At 43.1% G+C, this 17,078-nt stretch overlaps 2 protein-coding genes across 4 annotated transcripts in view; one reads left to right on the top strand and one right to left on the bottom strand.

Annotated features, from left to right (window-relative positions):
- The window catches only part of ATP10D (ATPase phospholipid transporting 10D (putative)), a 76,639-nt gene extending 63,240 nt beyond the window's left edge, over positions 1-13,399 (top strand). Inside the window, exons 20-23 of the mRNA XM_024573860.4 lie at positions 2,071-2,151; positions 3,375-3,479; positions 7,229-7,416; positions 10,553-13,399. Coding sequence (XP_024429628.2) covers positions 2,071-2,151; positions 3,375-3,479; positions 7,229-7,416; positions 10,553-10,880 — 702 coding nt within the window. The 3' untranslated portion in view covers positions 10,881-13,399. The remainder of the gene's footprint in view (positions 1-2,070; positions 2,152-3,374; positions 3,480-7,228; positions 7,417-10,552) is intronic.
- A 775-nt stretch (positions 13,400-14,174) lies between these two features.
- Positions 14,175-17,078, bottom strand: part of CORIN (corin, serine peptidase) — a 179,614-nt gene continuing 176,710 nt past the window's right edge. For all 3 annotated transcript variants that reach the window (XM_024573820.4, XM_053922516.2, XM_053922515.2), the window contains one exon: positions 14,175-15,866. In XM_024573820.4, the coding sequence (XP_024429588.2) occupies positions 15,684-15,866 (183 nt within the window). In that variant the 3' untranslated portion in view covers positions 14,175-15,683. The remainder of the gene's footprint in view (positions 15,867-17,078) is intronic.

The following is a 17,078-nucleotide window of genomic DNA, read 5'->3' as shown; positions in this document are numbered from 1 at the left end:
GAGTGACATATATCAGCACATGTTAGAAATTGTGGGTCACATGTAGCTGAGTTTAAGCTCTATCCCGGTAGTGTGTGACCTTTGTAAGTTTAACTTACCTGCCCTTCTGTTTCTTTACGTTATAGAGATGGCATGAGGGTTAAGTAAGGTAATATGTGTAAAAGTTCTAGCTCCCAGTATTGGTATATTTTAACCCCTATAATTAACCAGAAATTTGAGGAAATCCCAAATTTAAAATGATATGTTTATTTTCACTAGTCCAACTTTATTCCAGCTTGATCTGCCTTTCCAGACTGGAGAAAAATGTAATGGCCTTGGGCTTTATGGAGCAGACAACACAGAGAAGTCACACATTCAGCTTTCAGGGAAGAAGAAATCTTTATGGTCCTTTAATTATCTAATCCAGTCAAATCAAATAACAACAAGGGATTTTCCTAAAGGAGTCCAACCTGACTTAAAGTTCAAGGCCAGGATGCAGGAATATACTCAGCTAGTTGATATTAATGAAGGTTGTCCTACGCCCCAGGCCTAAGTTAAAGTCCAAGTCCATTGGAGAAAGAGGGGTGAAGGAGGGCCCTTCAGCATGTTTATAGCTCGTGTTCTGAAAGCCCATGCACATAAGCTGAAGATTGCAGTTGGTCCTTATCCTGGGAAGAGTTGAGGTCATTGTTTCCTATTACCCATCCTTTGCTCACATTGTTCTGTTGAGCTGGCCAGTTTTATAATACATGGTAACAGAAAGATTCTCAGCATGTGGCTACTGATAAAAAGTTATTGACTGCCTGGAACATGTTAAGAAAAGAAAGACTAGCCCAGAGATACGAGATGCCATTTTTGTCCACAGCAGACATCACTCATAAACCATAACACACTATCCCCCCCACTGGGTCTGAATGCAGCCTCAGAACCCTTCCGCACACACAATGCTATTGGTCAGAGTCGGCTTCTGTTTGAAAAGTGTGTTCAATCCCTGTGACAGACTAGTGTCCCTCCTTGATCTGTCTGTTTCTTTGTGTAAGCTTTCGGTACGATGCAGTTTAACACGTGAAAAGTTACATAAGAGAAGTTTATTAATCTACCAAATATTTGTTGAGTACCTGCTATGTGCCAAGTACTCAAAATCACTAGGTAAACAAGATGATTTTTGATGGTGATGAGAGACTTCTGAGGTGCCATGGTAGTAAATGATTAAGTGGGCGTTACCTGTAGACTGGTCTGGCGGTGCCTCTATGAGGAAGTGATATTTGAGCTAGGATGTCAATAGTGAAGAACTGCTCATGTGGGATGTCCAGGGTAAAGAATTTTTGGCAGAGAAAACAGCACAGGTGAATACTCCAGGAAACAATAGATTTGGCATGTCTGAAGATTAAAATGAAGTTTGCGTGGCGGGACCATGGTGAATGAGGGTAAGAATTGTAGGGGTGTCCCTGGCGAACAGGGGCTCCAGCAGGCAGATCATGCAGGGCCTTAAAGGCCATGGGAAGGAACTTAGATTGCATTGCAAATGCGGAGGGAGGTGACTGCAGGAATAGGAGGAGGTTACTTCATTAGTTAGGGAGGTAGTATGACCTGATTTATAGTTTAAAAAAAAACAACATCTGGCTGCTATGGGAAGGTTGGATTGGGGTGGGAGAGGAAGCAAAGAGGCCAGTTAGGGGCCATTCAGTCATGTGTGGAGTTGATGGTGAATTACAGTGAAGAGAGTGCTAGAGACGGAGGGGAGGGAGGTGAGGTCGGAGACGTCTTTGGAACAGTATTTTCGGATGAACAGGAAATGGAAAGCTAGTGCTGATCTCCCCACTGGAGGTACCTTTAAGTTCGATCCAACGACTAAAGCAACACAAGTTAAAAGAGTCCCTTCAGGAATTTTTTTCACCTGTGAACTTACCTCATTCAGTATCACTGCACTCTCCCACCACTGTTTAAAACCCCACCAGTTTTATGAGCGAAAAATGCAGGAACGGAGTTTTCTCCCAGAGAAGCCAAAAGAGGTGCTGGCTTTCATTGGTCCTTGGCTCTGCTTGGCCCGTATTAATCTTCCGCCCTCCCTCCCATCTGCTTCATTTTCAGGCATACCTACCCCTCACCTTCTGGACCACCCTGTTGGATGCCTTTTATCAGAGCCTGGTCTGCTTCTTTGTGCCCTACTTTGTGAGTCCCTGCCCACTCAGAGGGTTTGCTATTAATGAATTGGTGATGTTTCTTTGTACTTTGTAGCTGGTATTATCATATAGGAGGGGTATATTAGGACAGATTGCTCATTGAGTCAAGTAGATTATTAACTGACTAAATTATACCCCCTGCCCCCCCCCACAATACGTGTTAGATAATGGATTAAATTTGGAAGGCAGTGCCTAGTGGAGTCCTCTTAGACCTCTTTTGGTCAGGAACTGTGTAATAATTTTTGTCAATGATTTAAATAAAATTGAAAGTCCAGCAATATAATTAGATGAGCCAAAATCAGAGAGGCAAAGTCAGAATATAAAATCTATTACTAGTAACTGCTGGGCTAATTCTACCAGGATGACATTAAGAGTATTAAATTTAAGCTCTTAAAAGTATTCTCCCCAAAACTTAAAAACCTATTTTACAGATAAAGAGTGGAAGAAATGTGACTAAACAAAAAATGTGTCAATGTTAATTTAAAAATTCAGGCCAACACCAAGCACAAAACAGCACGATACAGCTGCCCGTCCGCACACACCGGTCCCTGGACCAAAGCATGAGTGTGATCACGGATCGTGTTAACTAAAGGACAGCATGAAAAATTAAAAAGATGGTAGTCTCTTAACAATTTCTGTTCTTTACTTCTTTATTCAAGTACATGACTTGACTTTTTCCAGCTAGAATATCCTGGATTTACTGCCTTTCAAGAGGAATACAGACAAGACAATCTGAAGTGTATTCAGAAAAGAATGGCTATAATTTTAAAAGACCAGAAAAGTGAGCTAGATAGGGAATAACTTAAGGAGCCGATAACGTATACGCAGAAGAGGAGAGGACACTCACTTAGCAGAGATGTGAACTCAGCTTGGCCATAGTAGCTGTTTCAGAGGTTTGCAGCTCTTTTGAATGGAGCATATCTGATACTCCTCTACACCTTAAAGATCTCAAAGTGTGAGTAAAAGTTTCCAGGAAGATGAATTATGATTCAGAATAAACAGAAATTCCAACTGAAAAGTTCACAGATTAGAAAGATGGTCTATCTATCTAATTGGCCTCTCTTTTCTAGAAATGTTCAAGTTTATCCTGCATGACCATTATTGGGAACCTTGTAAAAGGGACTCAGTGCTCAGCTGAGCTGTAGCATGACACCCACACCACTGAGTGTGCACAGCTCTCCAAGATCACCACCTGTTGTCCTCTCTCTGTAGACCTACCGGGGCTCGGACGTTGACATCTTCACGTTTGGAAACCCCCTGAACACAGCTGCTCTGTTCATCATTCTCCTTCACCTGGTCCTTGAAAGCAAGAGTTTGGTGAGTGGATTTCCTGCTTCCGCGGTAGCCTAGAACTCTTTGTGCCCGGGGAAACGTCTTCTGTGAGCAGGGACCCTGCTAAGCCCTTCAAGCCTAGAAGACAGATGGTGATGAGAAGCGTGACGACTGCACGGAAGAAGGGTGATCCGTGGCTTGTCGGCTGTTGATTGTTGATGGCATGATGCTGGGGGTGATGTGCAGCCAGGGAAAGTGGGAAACACCTGCCTGGTGACCATGGTGGATGGTCCGGGGAGGGGTGAGTCAGGCAGGAGGAACAGTTATTTTTCCATGGCCAGAGTTCTTCAAGCCCAAGCTGATGCCTTTCAAGCAAAATAAAAAGAGGTGTTAGGCCACAGTCCTGGTGTACTGACTTTAGTTAGTAAGGGATGGTTTTATGCTTTGCTCACAGTATAAAATAAATATCTTTTTCTCCCTCCAGAATGTCTACCATTTAATTAAATCTAGGTATTTTCGAACTCAGTTGGTGACTTAACGATAAAGTTAAGTCTTTTCATCAAAATGATTGCAGGGTGGTTCTCTGCAGCAAAGCTAGCATGGGATTCAAATAATGAGAGCTTTAGTCCTAGCCTTCCTTTACAGACCAAGCACATCCCACCCACCTCTGGAGAATAAACTGCCTCTGTGATTATTTATGTTGCACACTCATTTCCATTGGCATTGTCTCTGCTATGGTCAAAGTCATGGTCATCTCTTCCTAGGCTATTGCTACAGCCTCTTTGGTCTTCCCATCTTTACAAGCCCTTGACTCCTCCAGCCTTCCTCTACAACACAACCAGAATCATTCTTCTGAGACATAAGTCATATCTTTCTGCTCTGCTTTGGATAAAATCCTTAAGTGGGCTCCCAATGCACTTGTAATCCAATCTAAAAGCCCTAAGATGGCCTGTAAGACTTCATGCAGTGATGCCTCTGCTTCTCCCTCCAACCTCATGTCCACTTACTCATGGGCTGGAACCATACTCTTTCAGTTTCTGAGATACACTGAGCTCAATACCACATCAGAGCCTTAGCATCTACCCCGCCTTCTCAGGGGAGTACTCTGGTTCCTTCCTGGACCCGCAGCAAAAATGCGACTTCTCCCAAGAGCTTTCCTTTAACCCTCGTTTTCTCATATCAGCCTCTTGTCCTGTGCATTGCTCTAGCAGTAATCTATAATTATTCACTGAGTTATGTGAGTATCTGATTGCTGTTTCTCCTCTGCCTTACATTACCATCTGTTTGAGCAGGGTTTGTGTTTATTTGGTTCACCCCCGTACACCATGACTTATGATGAGACCAGCACACAGTACGTGCTCCAAAAATGCTCGGATAGGTAAATGAGCGATTCACGACCAACCAGTGTTGGGGTCTGTTTAACGTCCTGATAGCGGTGCGTTTCAAACAGGAAATAGCTGAATGAGGTTATAAAGTGTTACATGAGCTTTTGTTATAAAATTAGTTATAATGATTTCTAAAGCGGAGCTGAGTATTTTTGAAATCCCTCACTGTGCTTATAACCTGCTTGTAAGCCTAAAGTGTAGTACAACGGTAGTGTCTGCAAATACCAGGTGAGGAGCATAAAGGGGACTCTGGAACTAAAATACCTGGCACTGTTTTATCTGCTTAGGGTCATTGCTAAGCAATTGTCTTGTTGCTTTTGGTTCCTGCTGAGGGAGTGTCACAAATTCCGACATTTACGAGTGTTCTGAAGGGTCTAACACATGAAGTGTGTCAGTGTGAGTTCACTGCTGCTACTAAGCAACAGCAATCTGTTCAGGCTAATGAGCAAATAGAAAAGTTATTAAAAATATATTGAAGAGCCACCAGAAAACAAAACAAAAACCTCCCGAGAAACCAGGGTGGTCCGGAGATCCAGGGAGCCTAAACTAGTGAGCAGGCTTGTCAGGGCGCTGCTCCGTTCTGATTGGCTCCACTCGCTTTCTCTCTGCTCTTGCCTCACTGTGCTCCACGTTTAGTCCATGGTCGCAGAATTATATTCCCTTCCCTCCAGTCACCGGCCTCGGCCAGAGGAGGGGTAGCTTGCCGAGACTGTGCACCATGCCAGGTGTCCTATCAAGATGGGAGGTGAAGCTAAGTGCCAAGGAAAACTGGCTGCTGTGTAAAGGATGCATCATTAAAGAATTGCCTCTCGTGCCAGGGAGAAGTAATGCTTTGATGATTGGTTCCCCTGCGTAGCAATGGTTCATCATGCTCAGGGCCTCTGGAGGCGCCCTGTCAGGAAGAGTCAGCCACGCTGAGACTCCCAATCAGTCTCCCTTCACCTCCTGCTCACAGCTTGTTGCTGCCTCCCTGATGGTTTTGACCGTGTCCCCCTGACCTTAACTTCCTTGTGTCAATTTATTCTAATGTGTCACCTCCACCCAGGCACTGTCTCACTTGCCGAAGGCTCAGTGGAAAGGAAGGCCATTTGAGAAAGGAAGAAACTGTCACATTTTAGAGGCGTGATGATCTTCAGGATCCAGCACAGATTTTCTAAGCAGTTTGCACATTTTACCAACAAAAAAATGAGCCGTCTTTGTGCCTCTCGTGAAGATGTCGATCATGGGGAAATACTTTGCAAGGTTAAGCATGAAGGAGAAAATTGGCTCTTGTTTGAAAAGTACAGTGGTAGAAAATAAGAAAGACTAATAAAGGCGGTTCTTCCCCCAAAGCAGGGCACAGCACCGAGGCACACGCTGTGACTTGGAGGTATTGTATGTGCTCTGCACTAAATGGCACTGAATGCTGCGTAATGTGAAGGCGATCTCGCTCCTCACACTTCGGACTGCATCAGAGAGGAAGTTTGTTTGGGGCTATTAGGTTTTATCCAACAATCTTTTTCTAATTTCCCTTTGTAACAAGAACAGACCAGACTCAGCACTATTATGACAGGTAATACGGATGTTACATTTAAGGTAGTCATCCGCTTATTTTTTCTAAAGAAGGTTAATTAAATAGTGAACCATTTCAGAGAAAAATATTAAGGAAAATAACATTGCAGGCTCTCCATGAATACGAAGGTGGCGAGGGCATGCTGTGATCCGCTGAGACTTTCTTCTTGCATTTGTAAAGTTAACCGAGGTTCTGGATGGTGCTAGAACAATTGTCCTGAGGGGTGGCTCGAAGACCCGGGCTGAGCCTTGTAGCTCAACATCTGGAATCGTCCCCAAAGGGAACTTCTTAGTCAACAGGGAAGGAAAGGAGACAGCATAGAAAGTTGCACACCAGCTCTTCCTTGCTTCTAACCTGAAACTTGCGCGTAGGTATTCCTCCATGTACATTTCAGTGGTCAAAACAAGACATGTGGCCGTGCCTATTTTCAAGGAAGTGGGGGAAGTGCAATCCTCCCAAATGCTTATTTGGGGGAAAGAATGAGAACAGTGGTGAGCAACAGTAACGCCTACCACCGTGTGAATGGGAAAAGTTTGAGGGTCATTAATGAAGAAACAGACCAGTGAGTGGGTGAGACTAAATGAAGAAAAAAAATTGATAAAATCCAAACACCCCATGGTTCGCAATGCAAATAAACCAGTCATCAGAGTTACCTTTGAGCATTTCACTTAGTTTTACAGAATTTAATCGGTGATACGAGCTGCTCGTGAAAGATGCCCTTGCCTTAGCCGCTCAGTGTGTTTGTGTTTTGTTCGCTGAGGTCTCTGCCACTATACACCCGCTGCTCGGACACGGTGTCCCTGCAGCACAGCCCTGTGAGTGCGAGTGTCCGTTTGCCCCGTGCTTTTGTCTTGCAGACTTGGATCCACATGCTGGTCATCGTCGGCAGCATCCTGGCCTATTTTCTCTTTGCCTTGGCTTTCGGAGCCCTGTGTGTGACCTGCAACCCACCCTCCAACCCCTACTGGATTATGCAGGAGCACATGCTGGATCCCGTGTTCTACTTGGTTTGTGTCCTCACCACCTGTGTGGCGCTTCTGCCCAGGTAGGGTGTGTGTTTCGTCGTCATCAAGCGTGTAAGTGAGATCACAGGCTTAGAGTTCTCCCGGCAACTACTGCGAATAGATCACAGCCCATCCAGTTTAGGAGCCCACAGAGTAGGGCAGCTTTGCTTCTCAAGGTCATCCAAGGACCTAGATCCTTTCCTCTCTTTTTGTTCTGCCTTCTTCCTCTGGTGTTGCCCGCATCTGCATGATTGAAGAAGATTCACCATTAGCATATCAGCGCCCCTACCTGCCACCCCTACTGGCCTGGGGGAGAAAGAGAGAGAACAGAGTGGAGCAGATTCATCTTCTCTCCCCTCATGTCCCCTCCCCTCCTCTCTTCTCCCTTCCCCCTCCTCTTCTCTCTCATAACATAACCCAGAAGTTGCACAGATATCCTATTAACTGCAACCTTGGTGTGCAGACTCTGAGTGGCTGAAATATGGGGACTTCTAAAAGGAAGAAGGAGCAGAATGGGTCCTGAGAGACAAGTAGCAGTGAACCGCAATCTGTTGACGCTTAAAACTATACAACCTACCTTCCTTCTCTGACTCGCGTTATCCTGCCCATTTTGGTTTACCTGATTTCTAATATGGTATGGGATGGAAATGGCTGAGAAGATGTATGGGTTTTTAATCTATAGATTCTTTAAGCACTGTTAGAGCTCTTCCTCTTTACAGTTTTATGGAAGCTGTTTGGCTGAAAACACGGTAGCAAATGGTTGTTCTGCATTTTTAAAGGTGATATGAAAGTCAAAGTGGTGATTTCATATTATTCTCTGATAGGGCTGACAAATGGGCTGACAGGTGGGTCTGGCCTGCTACTCTTTTGTAAATAGTCTTATTGGAACATAGTGATACTAATTAATTAGTGTCTGTGGCTGCATTTGCTCTGCAGCAGAGTTCAGTATTTCCAGCAGAAACTCCCTGGCTCCCAGAGCCTGAAATGTTACTGCCTAGCCCATTGAAAAGAAGGGCATAAGGAAAATCCACCTGAGTTATTCTATGGTGCTTGTAGCTGTATACTTAACATATCTCGTACACTGAGGGGCTTCTATAGTGTTACAGTTATTACCAGCTTTCAGATTAAAAATACAAGATGAACTTGTACAATTTGTGAAGAAGCAAAGTTATAGCCTTCCAAATGCCTTTAAGAGTATTAGTTGTACAATTCTATTTAATATTGCTGTGGTAGACTGGAAAAAATGACCCCCTACAGCCAGGGTCCCCAACACCCAGGCCGTGGACCAGTACTGGTTGGTGGCCTGTTAGGGACCAGGCTGCACAGCAGGGCTGAGTGGCAGGAGAGCAAGCTTTGCTTGCATTACCACCTGAGCTCCACCTCCTGCTCCCCTCCCCACTGCTGCCCCTAGTCCATGGAAAAATTGCCTTCCGTGAAACTGGTCCCTGGTGCCAAAAATGTTGGGGACTGCTGCCCTAACAGATATCCCTGCCCTAATTTCTGGAACCCTTGAATGTCACCTTATTAGCAAAATAGGTCTTTGCAGATGTGACTAAGTCAAGGATCTTGAGACAGGAGAATGTCCTGTATTACTTGCATGGGCCCTAAATGTCATCACAAGGGTCCTTATAAGAGAGAGGCAGAGGGAGATTTGACACAAACAGAAGAGGAGAAGGCACTGTGACTATGGAGGCAGAGTTTTCTCAGCCATAAAGCAAGGAATGCGTATAGCCACCAGGAGCTGGGAGAAGCAAGGAGTGGATTCTCCAGAAGGAGCATGGGCCTTTCAAAGCCTTAATTTTGGCCCAGAAAAGCTGCTTTCTGAATCCCTGGCCTACAGAACTATGAGAGAATTAAATTGTGTTGTTCTAAGCCATTAAGTTCGTGGTGATTTGTTACAGCAGCCGTAGGAAACATATCAAGGTCTTGATACCAGGAAGATGGGTGCTGCTGTGACAAATACCCAAACACGTGGGTGTGGCTTTGAAACTGGGTAATGGACAGAGACTGGGAGGATTTTGAGATACATCATAGAGAAACACTGGACTTTCTCAAAGAGACTGTAGGTAGAAATAGGGACATTAAAATTCTTGCTGCTGAGGATTCAGAAGAAAGTTGAAAAGCATGGGAGAGAAAGCCTATATCATCTTAGAAAATACATATATTATCATAAACTTTCACATTGCTAGAAATGTGAAAGTTAAAGGCAGTGTTGGTGAGGACTGACAATGAAATTAGGAACACGTTACTGGAAATCTGAGGTTAAGTGGATCTTGGCAATACAGGGGCAGAAGATGTAGCTGAAAAATGCTACTTTTATTAGGAAAGTGGGATTTATAAACGACGAACTTGGATAGTCAGCTGAGGAGATTCCCAGGCAAAGTGTTGAAGGTCTGGCCTGGTTTCTTCTCGTTGTTTATGGTAAATTGTGAGAGAAAAGCGATTCTGAAGAACTAGTTAGTCAAAAGGAACTAGGTTTAGGAAATCCTCAGACTCTCCAGGTTTCAAAAGTTGCGAAAACCCCGTGATTGGTTGTTAGGAGTATGCTCTAGAGAGGCCAAGAGTATGGCTGCATGACCTCCTGCTAGTGCTTGCGAGATTAGGAGTGTGGCGGCTGGGTCCCCTCTACCATCTCTGCAGCCATCGAGAGAGGAGATGGGATTACATAGGACAGACCTGTGGAAGACCCTCTTACCTAGTGGCATAGCTCCCCGTGACGTACGGTGGTGACCCACAAGGGCTTTGGGAATGCTGTGACACCAGAAACACTGCCAGCTTCGGGACAAGTCTGTGGTGATCTGTTACAGCGGCCATAGGACATGATAGCTAACACTTTTTGAAAACTTGCTGTGTGCCAGCACTCTGCCTGCTTTACATATTCTTTCTTATTTAACCTAACGTTATGCCTGTAATGTAGCACTATTGGTGTCTCTACTATTACAGATTTTGGCTTTATTTATTTAATAAGCACTCATAAGATACTCATAATTTCTTAAGTGCTTTAAAAATATTTATTTAATATTGTTGTCATCTCCATTCTGTATTTAGTTTATCCTCCCTCTTTTCCTCAAGGAGGCAAATGGCCACCAGACGCTGTTACGATTTCTAATTGGCATTTTTTGTGTCCCATCATGCGTTTGAGGTGAATGTAATTCCGTGATGCTTTTTGTAACCCAGGTTTACGTACCGAGTTCTTCAGGGGTCCTTGTTTCCATCTCCGCTTCTGAGGGCTAAACACTTAGACAGACTGACTCCAGAGGAGAGGGCTGAAGCCCTCAAGAAGTGGAGAGGAGCTGGAAAGGTGGGTCAAGGGACATCTGCGTGTGCTGGCCACTCAGCTGCCAGGCCAGGGCGAAGATCTGTGTGTGGTCCCACTGTCTTTGGAATGACGTCAGCAACGTCTGGTGCCGCTGAGCAAGAAAGCTCCTGTGTGTGTGAAACCGCGGTAGACTCGGGCTGCTCTGAAACTAAGACCGCGGGGATGGCCGGGCCCTCGCAGGGTTAAAAAGGCAGGATGCCCTCTTTGGAGCTGCAAGTATTCCTTCACCTGCCGGAGAGACTTTGAAGAGGCACCTCTGGCAAGCAAGAGTGACTTGGGTCTTTCCTTAAGGGTCATGAACACTACTTCCTTGAAAAAGCCAATGTGATATCCTTCATTGTATGTTTTACATCCTACCTGGACCGAGTTTAGGGAAGTAAAATATTTAATTCAGAATCAAATGCTTTTATGAAACACTGAGGATTTTGTAAAAGCATTTTAATGGTCTTAGACATATAAATGTTTTCAAGGAGATTCATTTGAGATATATTTATTTTACTGTGAGATCTCAGATTCCAGAGAAATGCTTTAAATGAGCAGACTCCAATCTGATTTTTTTAATTGAGAAAAAAACAAAGTAGTTTTAGATTGATTAGTTAGAATTCTGAGAATTCTACATGAAAAAAAAATGTTATAAATGGTTGATTTCCAGAGGGAAAAAATTCCAAGAGCCTTTTGAACAACAATGTACCTAAAATAGGATAACAATGATACTATTTAAAAATAGTTAGTATTATTAATAGCTTTTTATATTTTAAGAGAAAATGGTTTCGGTCTTCTGGCTGAAGATGTCAAGCAGACCTCTGCTTGTTTCAGCTTTCCGAGCTGGGAAGGGGTGGGAGGACGCCAGGGTTCCGGCAGGTGATGGAAGCCGGCTTCCGGCAATGGAAGCCCTTTCATGAGGTGCACCTGTGTTCACATGTTAATTGGGAAACCAAAGCGGTGGGTGAGTCAGGCAGTGCAGCTGAGCCTGTCGCCTATTTGGCAATTTCTATTCTCAAAGTGACAACAGCCTGATCAGAATGAGACCATCAGTTTCAAAACAATCTTCAAGAGACCACTCGAGGGTTTCCCGTCCTTACCAACCATGCAGCTTTTCAGGTGTTGTAGCGTCTAAACATGAGATATGAATTGAGAGTAATACCAAGGTGGTTCTCAGAAGGAGTCCATGAGGTTCTTAGAAAAACTTGTTTTATCACGTTTTAGAACAGGCATATCTACAGCAGGTTAACTGCTGTTACCGGTCCTATATGCTGGTTTTGGTTGGAACAAAGAAATAATTTATCCCAAGTAAGGCCAGGTGTTATTATAAGGTTGTGTATTCTTGTTGAGTTCTTTTAAAATTCTGTATCTGTTCATTTGAAAAATGTCAGCTGACAATCACCCAGAATGTCCTTCATGAAATCTCCATGCCTTTGCTCCATTCCTGTTGTCTTAATGATTATTAAACTCTAAATATTATTCTCAGGGCTTTATCTTCTACCTGCTGCCTACTGTCCTGGTCTGATATTTTTGGAGCCTTCTGATATTATTGCAAATCGTCTTTTACATAGACCTTCCAGAACTTGTAAAATGTCACAGAGCTAATGGAAGTTGCATTCTGCTTCCGTACCATTTTTTTTTAAATAAACTGTTTCGTAAATAATGTGCACTGAAGACTGTCATCACTGCTCTGGACGTTCACAGAACCCAGCTGTAAGAGCTTCCAGGACTTCGGGGGAAAATTCCCAAGTATACCTTCTACCAGAATAGTGCTTTGGCTTTTTCTTACATGGAACAATTAGTGATGTTATTTCCTCTGTTATCCTCAAAGTAGCTGGCATTCTGGCATTCATCCCTGACACCATCATCTTCTGATAAATAAAAATTTCGAGATAGTTTTACTAATAAATAAAAGGTTAGGATCTAAGGATAAAAGGAACGAGCCACGCAGACTAAGGCAAACTGTCAGGTGTCCATTCCTAGGAGCAGAGGGAACTCAAGCGCTCAGGTTAGGGGGCCGCGATCTCTTATCCGTGATTCCAGAATCCCGAGTACACAGCAAACTGAAATTTTTTTATAAATTAGGCACAAACTCAATGCCCTGAACAGAGGTGAGGCTATTTGTACACTTAAAATAATGTTCATATATTTGCTACAAAAATTGTATTAACTGGATGTTAAAATGTATTTTTTTTAATTTTGAAATATTCTGGATTCTTTTTTAAATTTTATTTATTTTTATTAGAGAGAGAGAGGAAGGGAGGAGGAAGGGGGAGAGAAACATTGATTGGTTGCCTCTTGCATGCCCCCAACCAAGGACCTGGCCCCAAACCCAGGCAAGTTTCCTGACCAGGAATCGAACCAGTGACCTTAGGTTTTTGGGACAACGCCCAACCCACTGAGCCACACCAGTCAGGCAAATTCTGGGTTCTTAAACACATCTGGCCTTCAGGTGAAAAGGAACTTGGATCTGTATTAAGCCTTTCAATTTTCTCATTTACAAATAAATAACTCCTACACAAGTTACCCAAGCTGATGTGAACTGTTACATTTTGGTATTCAGGAGATTTCACTGAATTTTAAGAGACTTAGAGTATGATGTCATTGCTACTGGTAGCCAAGAAAAATTGATTAATATACATTTTGGGATGTATTTTACCCCCAAAGACTTAATGAAAGAACTGGATGCCCTGGTCTGTGCAGCTCAGTTGGTTGGAGCATTGCCCTGTAGACCAAAAGGTTACAGGTTTGATTCCCACTCAGGGAACATATCCAGCTTTCAGGTTCAATCCCTGGTTGGGATGCGTATGAGAAGACAACCAATCAATGTTTCTCTCTCACATCAATGTTTCTCTCTCACCTCCTTCCTCTCTTTCTAAAATGCAATGAAAAAATGCCTTTGGGTGAGGCTGTTTAAAAAAATAATAAAATAGCCCTGGCTGGTGTAGCTTAGTGGATTGAGTGAGGGCTGCGAACCAAAGGGTCACTGGTTCGATTCCCAGTCAGGGCACATGCCTGAGTTCTGGGCCAGGTTCCCAGTGGGGACCACGTGAGAGGCAACCACACATTGATGTTTCTCCCCTTCTCTTTCTCCCTCCTTCCCCCTCTCTCTAAAAATAAATAAATAAAATATTTTTTAAATAATAAAATAAATAAAAAATAAAAGAATTGGATCAGTTTCCTAAAATGTATTCTAGAAAGTAAAGCTCCTTACACTCTTACCAGGCTTTAAGTTTCGTTGGACACTCAATGGGCAATTCGAGAGTATTAGCAACCTCCAACTTCAGACTAATTGAAGATTTACCTGTTGTCGAAAGTAAGAGCATGTTTCCGTGAAAGTCAGCTATAAGACAGGTAAATTTGATGGATGGGAAGCTGGGTGCCTGCTATCATCCTGGGAAACACAGTTTTCTGGGACTTGTTATTCATGCTCCATATACATAAAAAAAGATTATACCATCTTATTTGTATTAATGGTTATTTAAAATAAGTACAATATATACATTTCACTGAACAGAAGTTGAGCAAGGCTAAAAGTTGTTACATTAAGTGTGTACCTACAAGTATAACAAACTGACGCAGGTTCTTAAACTTCCATACAGTTGTGACCACAATTCAATGACTGGATTTCACATTCTCATCAGGTTAACACAAACTGCAGAACAGAAGATAAATAACATGGAAAGTGTCAAGGCAACTTTTTCAATTTCAGATATGTGTGCAGATAGAAAAGAGTACAAAAATACGCGTATAAAACCGCAGGTAGTCTATGTGGAAGGCTGAGGCCGTCCAGGTTGCTGGTGGAAGTGAGTAGGGAATCCTACTTCTTCAAAAGGCCTTTGGATGTTGCAGAAATGGGTGCCTGACTAACTAATTAAATTAGGTGCAGGTGATGATTTGTGTTTTGAAGCTTTTTCATGTGGAAAATACTTTAACCACTGATTACTTCAGAAATTGATCTGGGTAAAGTGGCCTAGTGCTTAAAAGCGTCTTCAAAATTTTGTTTTAATTATCAGTAAGAAGAAATGGTAACACCTGATATTAAACACGTCTCAAGGAAAAGGACAAAATGTTATGCAAAACTTTTCTGTACTTTGGATATATTTCTGTACTGGTATGGACAAACTGGAAAGTACTTGATTGAGAGTAGGGTGCAATTTGATCCTTTTAACTGCGTCTCTCCAGTGTAAAGCCAGTTCTTTGGCAAACTGTAATCTCAAATACATTGTCACACAGGCAGAACAAAATAAAATATGTCCCATGGATATTTTCCTTGCTGTTGAAATCTCAGCTTGCCAGCTGACATACACTGAACAAACCCCAGCTACCCAAAAAAGGTTCTATGGAGACTCCTCCACCAAACCCCAACCGTGGTTTACGTTCAGAACGGGCAACAGTGCAAGGACAGTGCCACACCGATGTCTACAGGGCTTTGCGGTCAACCGCTCCGGCTATCGCAGCAACCTCCAGGGGTGCTGCCTGTCTTTCATGGCGCTCACAATGTTGCGAACTTTAGAAGAGTAACAGTAAATAACTTAAGCATGTACACTATCTTGGCTTTAATACATCCAAAGCAAGTCACCAATGTTAATATTGAAAGTTGAGGCCATGCTGCTGTGCTTGAGAAACGAGCTGGCGAAGGTCGGTCAGCCTGGATCTCAGTGTCCTTCCTGTGACGGGTAAGAGGGAGCGCTGTAACTTGTTCCCCCAGCGCCTGCAGTGGCCTTCCTCTCCAGAGGGGACCACTTTGTGCTACCGTCAAGGTCAGGCTGACCAAACAACAAAATCGGCTTTCTTCCTTTTTAAAAAAGACTTTCATTGAGCTTGAAACAAGGGAACATAAAGCTGAATAACGCTGGACCGAAACAAACATGGAAATGCGCAGTAGGCTGCAAGCGCCCCTGGCCGTGGGGAGGGCCGTTCTGCACAGCTGTCTGCAGGACGCTCCCCACAGCCAAGGCCATTTCCTCGGAGTGTCGCTGGCAAAGTCTCCGATAATCTTTGGAGTTAGTTTAGGAGAAAGGTGTGAGTGTATATTTGTCTCTCAATCCATTCGAGGAAGTAGGACACGTTGCTGTAAACTCCCGGCCCCAGGACTTTGGAAAAGCAGACGGAGCCCCATGAAGTTAAACCAAATAATGTCCACTGTCCTCCGGGCTGTTCGCAAACAAGAGGTCCGCCGCTGTCACCCTGTAATGAATAGCAGTGGGCGTTAGTCACTGGCATTTCACAGCCCTAATGACGCCTGTGTTGTCCTGAGGGTACAGTAAAGCCAAACCCAGCTTAACCAACTTCGGAAAATTTCAACAAAGCTTTTACTGTCATCCCGTGGGGGAACATGCTTTCCACTACTTCGATGGGACTTCCAAATGGACAGTCGAAACACTCTTTAAAAGGAGAGGCATGGCTTGGGAAAGGGTTCTATTCCTTCTTTCCGTGAAATCAGGAGACATTTTTAGTCAGTTCCCATGCTCATTAAAATACGTCATAAATTTTTTTTAAGTATTGTACCAGAATCAAGGCTCTCATAATCTCATTCTTTAATTTTGATCCATTTTATAAATAGACAAAGTACCCAAAATGGAACATTCAAAGATTTTTTTTTCCACAAGAAATACTAGAAAAGCATTCTAAAAGAACTTACTCTTTTCAAGATTCTTGCTATGCGAATGAATGCATTAAATAAAACATACTCAGGGACTGTGCATTACATTTCTTAATAGTTTTTAGGACCTTCTCAATGAGCATGCTTGTTGGGAAATACTACATAAGAATTATTTACTTACGTATTTTATTTATTTATAACCTATATTTTATTTCATTCACATGCATAAAGATTTTCACTCTTGATATTTAAGTTTTATTTGAGTCTTATTCAGTTCTTTGACCACATATAATTAACCTTAAGACATTATGACTTTATAAAGTTTCTGTTTGCTACCTGTGAAAAGACCAGAGCAGGCTAGAGGGCATATTCTGCGGTGCCTCAGAAGAGAAGGATTGATGCCTTAGGAAATACGGGAGTAACTATGGTGGAGATTTACAAATTCTCCTTGCCCCACAAGAGCGGCCAACCTGGAGGTATATCTACGGTCATTCCCACCTGGAAATGTTGAAGAACAGTCGCAATCACGCTTACTGATACTTTTCTGAACACTTTCCCTGTATTAGCTCCTTTAATCCTCCCCAAATCCTTATGAGTTGATAATACTAATGTATATAATTATTATTAGATTCACTTTAGAGATAATAAAAGCGAAGCACACAGCTTTAGAACTTGCTTACTGGCAGGGCTGGGCTTTAGACTCAGGCAGTCTAGCGCCGGGACTGCCACCCTGTAACTACTAGGCTATCTTGCTTCTTAGAAACGTGAGTGAATACGACTGTGATGCTGAAGCAAAA

The sequence above is a fragment of the Desmodus rotundus genome, chromosome 4, assembly GCF_022682495.2.
Source record: "Desmodus rotundus isolate HL8 chromosome 4, HLdesRot8A.1, whole genome shotgun sequence".
NCBI classification, from domain to species: Eukaryota; Metazoa; Chordata; class Mammalia; order Chiroptera; family Phyllostomidae; genus Desmodus; species Desmodus rotundus.
This window is presented reverse-complemented; position numbering and strand designations above follow the sequence as displayed.